Raw genomic sequence first — 13020 nt, forward strand, 5'->3', positions numbered from 1 at the left:
TATCTTCCTGCCTATCTTAACTTGCTTATTGAGCTATTATAGATGTTGTCTGGTGATTCTTTATTTCTCTACCTTCTTATTCCTCCTCCTCCATTCTTTATATGTTGGGTGCTTTATTCTGTGCTCTTTTTTGTTTCCTTTAACTGCTTTTGTGGGTAGTTGATTTTATTTTTTGCCTTTAGTTAGTATTTGGTTGGTCTGCTTTCTTTGCTGTGATTTTATTTTCTCTGGTGACATTTGTTTAGCCTTAGGATTGCTCCCATCTGAGCAGTCCCTTTAAAATGCCCTGTAGAAGTGGTTTGTGGGAGGCAAATTCACTCAACTTTTGCTTGTCTTGGAATTGTTTAATCCCTCCTTCATATTTAAATGATAATCGTGCTGGATACAGTATTCTTGGTTCAAGGCCCTTCTGTTTCATTGCATTAAATATATCATGTAATTCTTTTCTGGCCTGTAAGGTTTCTGTTGAGAAGTCTGATGATAGCCTGATGTGTTTTCCTTTGTAGGTGACCTTTTTCCTCTCTCTAGCTGCCTTTACAACTCTGTCCTTGTCCTTGATCTTTGCCATTATAATTATTATGTGTCTTGGTGTTGTCCTCTTTGGTTCCCTTCCATTGGGAGTTATGTGTACTTCCATGGTCTGAGCGATTATTCCCTCCCCCAGTTAGGGTAAGTTTTCAGCAATTATTTCTTCAAATACATTTTCTATCCCTTTTTCTCTCTCTTCTTCTTCTAGTACTCCTATAATGCAGATATTGTTCCTTTTGAATTGGTCACACAGTTCTCTTAATATTGTTTCATTCCTGGAGATCCTTTTATCTCTCTCTGCATCAGCTTCTATGCATTCGTGTTCTCTGGTTTCTGTTCCATCAATGGCCTCTTGCATCTCATCCATTCTGCTTATAAATCCTTTCATATATTGTTTTATTTCAGTATTCTCCCTCCCTACTTTGTCTGTTAGCTCTTGTATTTTTCTCTGCAGCTCCACCAGCATGTTTATGGCCTTTATTTTGAATTCTTTTTCAGGAAGATTGGTTAGGTCTATCTCTCCAAGCTCCTTCTCAGAAGTTGTCTCTGTCATTTTGGTCTGGATCAAATTCTTCTGCCTTTTCATGGCGATAGAGGTAGTTGTGAGGAGCTGGTGCATGTGTCAGCTGGGAGAATGTCCCTTCTTGCTGGTTTGTGGCCTTCCTCTCCTGGGAGAATGGCAACCCCTAGCAGCTTGTGCTGGGCAGCTGCATGCAGACAGAGTCTCTGATTCTTGCCTGGCCACTGTGAAAGAAGCTCTGCCCTGCTAATGTGGGTGTGGCCAGCCTCAGTTTGCTGCTCCACTATGGCGGAGCCACGCCAGTGGGGTAATGGGTGGGAGGCCATGAGGGGCCTCTAAGCTGCACTAGCACCCAGGGGGTTAGAGTGCCCAGAGTTCCCCAGGATTCCCAGCTGCTGGGCTACGTGTCCCGGGACGCTTCCATCCAGCGGTGGGGTCACTGTCCCTTTAAGACTTTCAAAAAGTACTCGCTTTTCTCTCTCCCAGGGGAACCAGCTGTGGGACCCTCTTGCAGGTTTTACTGTCCCCTTTCCCTAGGATCCAGCACCCCACACACTGTGTGTCTGCGCTCTGGTGCAGATGGCTGGGGCTGGGTGTTTAGCAGTCCTGGGCTCCCTCTCCCTCCCCACTCCGACTCCTCTCCTCCCACTGGGAGCTGGGGTGAGGGGCGCTCGGGTCCCGCTGGGCCGCACCTTTTATCTTACCCCCTTCGCGAGGTGCTGGGTTCTCACAGGTGTGGATGTAGTCTGGCTGTTGTCCTGTATCTTCTGGTCTCTCTTTTAGGGATAGTTGTATTTGTTGTATTTTCAAAAATATATATGGTTTTGGGAGGAGATTTCCACTGTTCTACTCATGCCAACATCTTGGCTCCTCCTCCCAGATATATAATATCATATCATCTGCACAAAGAGACAGTACTAGTTTTTTTTTCAATTTGGATGTATTTTACTTCTTTTTCTTGCCTAAATGCTGTGGCTAGGAATTCCAGTGTATGTTTATAAAGGTGGTGAAAGCAGGCATCCTTGTCTTGTTACTGAACTTAGAGGAAAAGCTTTCAGTTTTCACCACTGAGTGTAATGTTAGCTATCAGCTTGTCATATATGGCCTTTGTGAAGTTGAAGTATGTTCCCTCTGTACCCACTTTGTTAAGAGTATTTGTCATGAAAGGATATTGAATTTTGTCAAAAGCTTTTTCTGCATTCGAGATGATCATGATTTTGTTCTAATTGTTGTTAATGTGGTGTATCACACTGATTGATTTGCAGATACTGAACCATCCTTGCATCACTGGAATAAATCCCACTTGGTTATGGTGAATGATGCTTTTAATGTATTGTTGAATTTGGTTTGCTAATATTTTATTGAGGATTTTCACATCTATGTTCATCAGAGACATTAGCTTTAATTTTCTTTTTTCTTTTTTTTTGTAGTGTCTTTGTCTGGTTTTGGTATCTGGGTAATGATGTATAAATTATTTGGATGCTCTCCTTCCTCTTCCATTTTTTGTAGTAGTTTGAGAAGGGTAGATACTAAATAGTCTTTGAATGTATGGTAGAATTCATCTGTGAAGCTGTCTGGTACTGAACTTTTTTGTTGGGAGTTTTAAAATTACTAATTCATAAATTTTATTCTTTGTAATCAGTCTATTCAGAGTTTCTATTTCTTTGTGGTTCAGTCTTGGAGAGTTGAGTGTTTCTAGGAATTTATCCAATTTTCCAGATTATCCGATTTGTTGATATATAATTGTAGTCATCTTTTATGATTCTTTGTATTTCTGTGGTGTCAGCTGCAAACTCTCTTTCATTTCTGATTTTATTTATTTGGGACCCCCCCTTTTTTTTTTCTCTTGAGTCTGGCTAGAGGTTTATCAATTTTGTTTTCTTTTCAAAGAATCAGTTTTTAGTTTTATTGCTTTTTTCCAGTTTTTTTTTTTTTAGTCTCTGTTTTGTTTATTTCCTCTCTGATCATTCTTTACTTCCTTTTACTAACTTTGGGCTTTGCTTGTTCTTTTTTTAGGTCCTTACACAAAAAGTTAGATTGTTTATTTGGGATTTTTCTTGTTTCATTAGGTAGCCCTCACTGCTATAAAATTCCCTTTAGAATTGCTTTTGCTATATCTCATAGATTTTGTAAATTGTGTTTCCATTCTCATTTGTCTCAAAGTATTTTTTATTTTGTCTTTGATTTCTTCATTGACCTATTGGTTATTTAGTAAAATACTGTTTAGTCTCCACGTTTTTCTGTTTTCTCTAGTTTCATTTCACTGTGGTAAAAAAAATGGTTGATACAATTTCAGTCTTATCTATACTTTGTTGCCTACATGTGATCTATCCTGGAGAATGTTCCACGTGCCCTTGAAAAGAATATGTTCTGTGTATATGTGTGTGTGTATTAAGTCTGTTTGGTTTAATGTGTCATTCAAAGTCACTGTTTGCTTATTGATTTTCTGTCTGGTTGATCTGTCCATTGATATAAGTGGGGTCACCTACTATTATTATATTAATTATTATTATTATATTAAAGTCCCCTAGTATTATTATCTTACTGTCAATCTCTTTATGTCTGTTAATATTTGCTTTATATATTTAGGTGCTTCTATGTTGGGTACATAAGTATTTACCAACGTTATATCCTCTTCTGGATTCACCCCTTTATTATTATGTAATGCACTTGTCTTTTGTTAGTTTTTCCTTTAACCTCTATTTTGTCTGATATGAATATTGCTACACCAGCTTTCTTTTCATTTCTATTTGCATAGAATATCTTTTTCTATCCCTTCACTTTCAGCCTGTGTATGTCTTTAGGTTTGAAGTTTTGAAGTGAGTCTCTTGTAGGCAACATATAGATGGACCTTGTTTCCCCCCCTTTTTTTTATTTTGTTATCATCAATCTACAATTACATGAAGAACATTATGTTTACTAGGGTCCCTCCTTCACCAAGTCCCCCCAACAAACCCCATTACAGTCACTGTCCATCAGCGTAGTAAGATGTTGTAGAATCCCTACTTGTCTTCTCTGTGTTGCACAGCCCTCCGCTTTCCTCCCCCCACATTATACATGCTAATCGTAATGCCCCCTTTCTTCTTCCCCGCCCTTGTCCCTCCTTTCCCTCCCATTGGACCTTGTTTTTTTGATCCATTTAGCCACCCTGTGTCCTTTTATTGGAGTATGTAGCCTTTTTTATTCTTAACATAATTATTGGCAGTTGTGTACTTATTGCCATTTTGCTAGTTGTTTTCTGGTTGTTTTTGCCATTCTTCTCTGTTCCTGTGTTCTTCTTTTGTTCTCTTTAACCTTGTTGTTTTGATGGGGGTTTTTTTTGTTATATTTGGGTTCCTTTCTCTTTATTTTTTGTATATTTGTTGTAGTTTTTTTGGTTGCCAGGAGGTTCATATATATTGACCTTTATATATAGCAGTCTATTTTAAGCTGATAGTTATTTAAGTTCAAATGTATTCTAAAAGCACTACATTTTTACTCCACACTCCAAGTTTTGTTTCTGACATCTTATTTTTTGTTTTATTTTGTGTTTCCCTTAGCCCCTTATTATAATTTTAGTTGATTTTGTCTTCAACCGTCATATTAATTTTTTAAGTGGCTGATTTACTGCCTTTACTATATGTTTACCTTTTCTAGTGAAATTTTTTTCTTTCATATATTTTCTTATTTCTAGTTATTGCCTTTTCTTTTTCACTTGAAGAAGATGCTTTAACATTTCTTGTAAAGCACATTTAAGTGGTGATTAACTCCTTAAGTTTTTGCTTGTCTGGGATACTCTTTCTCTCTCCTTCAATTCTGAATCATAATTGAATAATTGAAATCTTCTGTATCATCTGATCTGTTGTTGATTCCCTCTAGTTTATCTTTCATTATTTTATTCTTTGCTCTATTTGGTTCTTTCCTATGTTTGTACTTTCTTGAAGTTCCCACTGTGACCCTGCATTCTCCCAAGTTTGGTGAGCATCTTTATGACCATTACTTTTATCTCTTTATCAGGTAAATTACTTATCTCTGTTTTATTTTCCTGGGGCTTTATCTTGTTCTTTTGTTTGGAATGTATTCTTCTGTCTCCTTATTTTTTTTGACTTTCTGTGTTTGTTTCTGTGAATTAGGTGAAACAGCTACCTCTTCCCATCTTGAAGGAGTGGCCTTGTGTAGGAGCATCCCCTATGTAGACTGCATGTACCTGGCTGTTGCTGGCCAGTGTTGCATGGGCCAGGGGGTCTGAGTGTGCTCTGTTCCAGGGTTGCCCTGATAGGATGGCTGGAGCTCAAGAAGAAGTAGGTATTGGCCGGGAGTCCTTGAGGTGCTCTATGCCAGAGTTGTCCTGGTAGGACAGCTGAACCTGAAATGGGCACAGGCCAGAGGTGTCCCAATAAATGTGGTGCCAGGGCAGTCCTGGCCAGATGACTGGGTTGGTGCTGTCCTGGAGAGGGGAGTCCCAGTGTGTACCATGTTGGGCCTGCCTTGGTGGGACAGCTGGAGCAGAGTGGGCTAGGGACTGGGGCTTGGTAGGACATCCCTAGCAGGCCAGCGAGAGCAGCTGGACCCTGATCCTACCTGTGCTATCAAGGTGAAGGGTAAACATAAACAATGGTGCTCACTGGTGCCTCTGATCCCAGATATTGTCTTAGAACACTCCCCCACCATTTAGTGGATGCCCGAGGGTTAATAAATAAATAAATGAATCTCTCTCACTTTTAGCCTAGTTGCCCTTTTAATCCTTTTTTTGCTGTGCCCCAGAGCAGGTTATCTGCACGCAGGTCCCTCCGTGCTATCCCTCCCTACTGCAGGTCATCATGTAAGGGGTGGGGTTCTTGTTATTACTGTGTCTCTGTCTCTCCTACCCTTCTCTATGTGGTCCTTCTATAATTTGTTGTGCAGAAGCTGTTCAATCAGCCCTCAGTTGTTCTTCAGGAGGAATCGTATATATAGAGGTGTAGATTTCATGTGTCTGTGGGAAGGGATGAGTTCAGGGTCTTCCTGTGCCACCATCTTGGACTGCCACTCTCACTAGTCTAGTCTATATTGCTTCTACTTCCTAAGTACATCTTGTCATGAATTTTGGTGGAGCCATGGTCCACTGCTCCCTTAGGGAGCCTGAAAAGGACAGACACTTGCTTTGCCAGGCTCTTTTGTTGCTAGAGTACTTAAACAAAAGCTTTAATGTGACCCATTAGGCTCCCCATGACCTGAGCCCTACTTACCTTTGCCAATATCATCTTGTACTACAGCTTTGCCTCTTGCTTCCTGCTTCATCCATTCTGACATTCTGAAAAGCATCCTGACAGCCTCTTAGCTCCTAGTACATCACTACTTAACTGTAAGGTGATTATCTGAGAAAATGATGATTTAAGAGGTCCAATTTACTGAAAACCATAAGGTGAAAATTGGTATAAAAATTGAGTGAAGCATAAGAACAGGCAATGTTTAGCTCATTCCTCATTTCAATCAGGTTTTAAAACAGCTACTATCTTCCAGGTACAATATGAGGCTTAGGCATCTATCCATAAATGAATAAAACCCCATCTTTGACTTGAAGTCACATAGTCTAACAGGAAGAAAGACTTGTGAGCAAATAAATACAATTCAATGTTAGGATGAAGGCACTCCTAAAGGTCAGGGTAAAGACTGCTGTGGTCTTTGCCCTAAGTCTTTGGGGTCAGCAGAGTAATGAGAGTATGTGCTCTGATTCCCCATTTCCTCAACCACATTTCTGGCTGGATGTTATATGCTCTCTGCATAAACACCTTCAGTGGTGCTGCTGTCACTCCAGAGGCAGCCAACTCATTCCACTTCTGGGCATCTCTGGTTGTTAGCTAGTTCTTTATGTGCCTGATGTTGAGCAGTTAGATGGATTATTCCTCTCTTCACTTACCCATTGACTTTAATTCTTCTCTAAATTTAATAATACTGTTTCATCACAAGGTTAAAAAAATCTGGGAAAATGGAAAAGGTCCTCTCTAAAAGGGAAAATATAAAGATGAAGCTTCAGAAGTCCATGTTTATAACTATTTTTTTCCTCAACATATTTTATTTCTCTTTTCCTTTCTGTTACAGAACCAGTAAAATGCACCGCTACCAAATATGGACATCACTGCTAGACTGGTTAAGACCTAACTCTGAGTTAATCATTCAGTCGGCAAAACAAATTATTATCCATGAAAACTATGATGGATCCACATACCAAAATGACATAGCTTTGATTGAACTAAGAGCACGCACAAACCAAAGACGATGCTCACTGCCTCACTCCATCCCTGCCTGTGTGCCCTGGTCTCCATATCTATTTGGACCTAATGATAAATGCATCGTTTCTGGCTGGGGTCGAGAAAAAGGTATATATTTTATAATTTGTTAATCAGAATCCAGGAGCTGAAAATGAATGGGAACACAAATACATAGGAGCTACCCTCCTAATGCTCAGAGAGAAACAGCATCAAATCCAGAGGAGTGAGCGTCTGGCCAGGGCTGGCTTCAAGTATGTGGGACCTGTACAGTTGCCCAGCACCCCAGGCTCTGAAAGGATCCATAATTGGTGTTCTGCTCTGCTGTCACCATCATGACAGTAATTTTTGCAGGGATCCCACCTCACATTTTAATTTTTCACTGGGCTTTTCAACTTATGTAGCCGGTCCTGATCCAGTTTCAAAGGACACCTACACTCTGTACTCCTGAAGCATACACTGAGGGGTAACCATTCACCAAGAAAAAAATAGTGGCAGAGGAAATCTATAATAGACATTTTGGGTGTATTGGAGAGATATGGTTGGAGGATAAAATGGTTTTCAAAGTGATTGGCACAGTATCTGCTGAGTCAGTGACCTCACAACCCAGCTTTCTCCTTCCCTCCTTCTTCCTCTGTGCCCCACAGCCCCCATCCCACAGAGAGAGAGCATAAACACTTCATTCCTTGAGCTTCTAAGAAGACTTGAGCTGAACATTCATATGAATAAGAGATGTAGACATTTAGATACAAATTATTAGGAAGACCTTCTAAATTGGAGGTTAGATTACAATTAAATTACATAATCCAACACACTCTTTATAATTGCTCATTGAAAATTATATATGTATAAATTAACCATGATTTTTGGTATGTTTGAATACCTAAGACTTAATAAATACTAAATTTTATTAGTAGCCAATTCATCCAGAAGGCATTATTTTTTTATATTTGTTCTGTTTAAAAAAAAACTTTTATTATGTATGTTTACAAACATACAAAACAAAAACAAACAAAACAGTATAATAACCTACTTATTAATCACCCAGTTGCCTCAGTTATCAACATTTTACCATTCTTGTTTTAGCTTCCTGGATCAAATTCAATCTCAATCTCAATAGGATAATTAGGAAGGTTTATTTATAAAGGAATTAATAATAAAAATATGGGTGGGAGGTTTGGGAATCCACAAGGACTATGCAGGAACCCAGGACTAACAAACCAGAACTCAGTCTGTCCTAGATGTAAAGGTGTAAGAGGAAGGAGAAGTTACCAGAAGGAGAAAGAACCTCAGGTAAAGCAGGCTGCCTTGAGAGAAGCAATGACCTTGGGCCAAAAGTTACAGCCAGCCCCAATCTTGCTATCCCCTCTCTTTACCCTTCCTCCCTTCTGCTGGGGTCCTCAGTTGGAAAATAGAGGCTAAGGGATTCCTACTGGGGCTTTCCCTCCAGGACAGGCCCTTAGGGCAGATGAGGGCAGAGGCAGGGCATTGAATGGTAGAGAATGGATCTGAAGGACAATCAAGAGCTATTCAACATATTCCTCCCATACACACATTTATTTTTTCCTGGTGTATAGTAAATTGAGTCCCAGATATATAATTTCACCCATAAGATAAGGACTTAAAAACAAAAAGAAAACACCACTCATGCCCAACAAAATGAAAGTGATTCCATAATATCATCCAATAACCAGCTATTTAATATTCCTCAATTATTTACAAAGTATTTTTATAATCAGATTATTTCCAAACAAAGTTTGCACATTGTATTTGATGCTCTTTTTCTTAAATCTCTTTTAATCTAGAACAATTGCCCTTCCTTTCATTTAAAATGTATTTGTTAAAGAAACTGGGTCATTCTTATTTTAGTATCTCCACACCTTGAATTTGGCTGATCATATTTGATGTGGCATTTAGCATGTTCTTCTATTCCATGTATCTTCTATAAAGTGATAGATATGGTCTTATGCACTTGGTTTATTTATTAAACAACTATGGTTCAACACATTTATTGAGCCCTTACTGTAAATGCAAGATAGTAATGCTAAAGTGCTAGGATTTCACTGATGAAAAATATGGATCCAGTCAGCAAACAAGGGGTACAGAAGCTACCAGGTTAAAAGACAAAGGCCAGCTCTCATAGGACTTACAGAGTACATAGGAGCCATCATACATGAATGCCGCCATTAGATAGCAGAATGTGACTAGTGCCTCAAGAAGTACATAAACAGGAGTTCATGGTAGGGAGCAATTTCCTGAGTCATTAAAAATTGCTCACACAGTACAGGAGCTCCCAGTTTTTGAAGGTTTTCTCCTGAGTTAGGGGATATAATAAATTTCTAATTTTTCAAAGTTTTTTTTTGAAGAAAAATGGTAGTTTATAGATTGAGAAAGTAAGTTATTTGCCATAGGATGTTTAGTGTATAATTGAATTACTGAGTTCATGGATTAAGCGAGTACTTAAATATTTATTAAGCAGCTACTTCATGCTAGCACAAGGCTGGGTGCTGGTGCAGTGGATGAGCAAGACCTAGCCACTGCCCTCCTTGAGCATGAGGATTGCTGCAAGCTGGGAAAGAGGAAGGAGGCGATATGGACCAAAGATTCACCCCTTATGCCTGAGACATCTCGCCTGCATTCTTAGGTTTTTCTCCACTTCCCTAGACTGTCCCTCATTAACAGTACCTGACCCTTTCTCTTTCCTTGGATGAAAAATGTTGAAGTTCCAAGTTTCTAACTTAAATGGGAAGGAAATCCTAAATCCTTTCAGTCACTTTCAAATCACTTAGGAGATGGAGTTCATCACAGACAGGCAAAAACACATACGCACTAATAAGTTCATATGTAGTTTCTTCATTTTAACTTCTTAGATTAAAAGAGTTGTTTTTGCTTTAACAACCACTTTCAAGGAAATAAAGGACTGTAAAAAAATAGATGCTATTTATGTGAGAAAACCTGATCACTGACTCCTACCTAGTTTCCCTACTGGACTCAGCAATCACCAGGGAAGGAGTTTATCTCATTCATCTCAGAGTATCCAGCTCTTTACTAAGTGAGTAGGATTTCAGACCTTTATTCAATAAATGCCCTTGCCTACTTTAGAAAGACAATTATAGAAACTGAGGATATTTGCACTATATGGTTAAAAATGTGAATTATCCTCAAAGTTTATATATGTATTAAAGAATATGTATATTCTTATATATTCCTAATGATTTCCTAAATTATGAGAGTATGTATTTTTTTAGATTTCTTACTTGTGACTTCTAAATGTCTACTTGTTCTCTCATTTTGTTTAGATAACCAAAAAGTCTATTCACTTAAATGGGGTGAAGTTCACCTAATAGACAACTGCTCTAGGTTTTACCCAGGTCGCTACTTTGAAAAAGAAATGGAATGTGCAGGTAAGCACTGAGTGGTTTCTCTGAGATATATACAGTTGACCTTTGAATAACATGGGTTTAAACTGTGCAGATTCACTTACAGGCATAGTTCTTCAATAAATACTGTATAGTACTAGTATAAATGTATTTTCTCTTATAATTTTCTGAATAACAGTTTCCTTTCTCTAGCTTACGTTATTGTAAGAATACAGTATATAATACGTATAACATACAAAATATGTTAATCAACTGTTTATGTTATCTGTAAGGTCAGTAGGCTATTAGTTAAGTGTTGGGGGGAGTCAAAAGTTATACCCAGATTTTTTATTACTTGGGGGATCAGAACCCCTAACCCCCATGTTATTCAAGAGTCAACTGTACCTACCAAACATCTCTCCTCTCCACCAGATCATCCTACTTGCTCTGGGCCCTGACCCTTTGCATTTGGCCTTTTAGCTGTTACATCATTCCCCTCAGTTCAAGTTCCCTCATTTTAATGCTAAGAGTAAAAATTGTCCTTAAGCTATCATATAGCAATATAGCAAGATAGCTAAGAGCACAGACTCTGGAACCAGACTGCCTGGGTATCTATCCCAGGTTTTACCGATTACTGTGTATGTGACCTTGAGCCAGTTTCCTCATCTACAAAACTGGGAGTCTTAATAGATGAGGAAATTAAGGTGCAGAGCAGTCTTACCCAAAGTCTTAGGATAAGAAGTCATACATCCAGGATCAAAACCCAAACTTCTAAATAAAAATTCAAAAGATGTCATTTCAAATATATCCAGTTGGAACTAAAGTCTCCTTCCTTGGAAACATCATTGCACTTCTTATGATTCCTACCACATCTCCTTTAATAGCATAGTGATGACAGAGTCCCTACCCAACACAGCTAGAGCAATTCCTGCTTCTAGTGGTGACTCAGAGGCCAGGTACCAGCCAGGACAGTGCATGCATGTAGGATGCCTTTTTGAAATGTTTATAGTGTATTACAAAAAAGGCAGAGTTATTGACATCCTCTAACGGGATACAGTGATTTAAAAATCTTGGGAAGTCATATAAGTGAGAAGAAAGTAAACAGACCATTTTCTGTATGCTCCCATCTTAAAATGGAGTTTAGGATCACAAAGGACAAAAGGGGAGAATAGCACAAAATCTACTAAGTGGCAATATCACAGTAAGAGGATAAGCTCTGAAGTCTGACTGAGTTCAAGTCCAGGCTCTGCCAGGGCCTGTAAGGGAGGGCACGTGTTATTTCCTGTTAGGAGATTGTTAGAAAGCCAAAGTCGCTAAGCACATTGGTGGGAGAGGCAGGGAGTCGGCCTGAGAGCCTTGACCACGGAGGCACACATGGCTTTTCCTTTATCTTTCTCAGGTACAGTTGATGGTTCCATCGATGCCTGTAAAGGAGACTCTGGAGGCCCTTTAGTCTGTACGGATGTCAACAATGTGACCTATGTTTGGGGTGTTGTCAGTTGGGGTGAAAACTGTGGAAAACCGGAGTTCCCAGGTGTCTATACAAAAGTGGCCAATTATTTTGACTGGATCAGCCATCATGTGGGAAGGTCTCTTATTTCTCAGCACAATGTATAAAATTGTAATTGCTCTCTTCTTTCTATTCTTTTAAGAATTCCATTTTAATCGAAATACTGCATAATTAGCACTTCTGTAGGGAAAGAAAATAAAGCAAATTTTATTGGACATTTTTAAATCTCTATAAAGTTTATTCCATATTGGAATTTTGCTGTAGAATTCTCAAATATTTTAGTCAGGCACATATATTTTATTTGTTAGAAAATGCGATTAAATTATCCTTTCATACAGGAGTGGTGTATTGACTTAACTGAAAGTCTAGCTAGATGAATGGCACTGGAGTCACATACACCTATATTCAAATCCCAACTCTACCACCTGCTAATTCCTTGGCCTCAAGCAATTTATTATCTTCTTGGTGTTCCATTTTCCACCTTTAAAATGGAAACTGGAATTATGAAAAAATGAAGCTACACACTGAAGTAAATTGTTAGGCATAGTACTTGTCACAGTGAATAACTGACCTCACAACTCTTGGTCTGTTTCTCTGCTTCCATAAGTATTAAAAGGTCTCAAAAATTTGTCTTTAGTTCCTCATTTCACAAGTTCTCCTTGAGCCTTTCCTTAAACCTCTCCACAAATACAACACAACCACTAACCTTCTTGGTGTCAAACTGCACAATCACTTAACCGTTCTCATTGCCTCCTGCTCCCTGCTGCAGTGGACACTACCAATGTCTCAGAGTATCCCTCTCTGCCTGGCCTGCTGCCACCCTGGCTGCTAGCCTCAGACTCCTTGCCAGCCTCTCTATGTGCTCTGTGGTTATTT

General features: G+C 39.0%; 1 protein-coding gene across 5 annotated transcripts in view; it reads left to right on the forward strand.

Annotated features, from left to right (window-relative positions):
* The window catches only part of CFI (complement factor I), an 85975-nt gene extending 73616 nt beyond the window's left edge, over positions 1 to 12359 (forward strand). For all 5 annotated transcript variants that reach the window (XM_073237184.1, XM_073237186.1, XM_037001174.2 and 2 more), the window contains 3 exons: positions 7109 to 7386; positions 10575 to 10679; positions 12034 to 12359. In XM_073237184.1, coding sequence (XP_073093285.1) covers positions 7109 to 7386; positions 10575 to 10679; positions 12034 to 12251 — 601 coding nt within the window. In that variant the 3' untranslated portion in view covers positions 12252 to 12359. The remainder of the gene's footprint in view (positions 1 to 7108; positions 7387 to 10574; positions 10680 to 12033) is intronic.
* The last annotated feature ends 661 nt before the right edge of the window (positions 12360 to 13020 follow it).

The sequence above is a fragment of the Manis javanica genome, chromosome 5 (genome assembly GCF_040802235.1).
Source record: "Manis javanica isolate MJ-LG chromosome 5, MJ_LKY, whole genome shotgun sequence".
In the NCBI taxonomy this organism is placed as follows: Eukaryota; Metazoa; Chordata; class Mammalia; order Pholidota; family Manidae; genus Manis; species Manis javanica.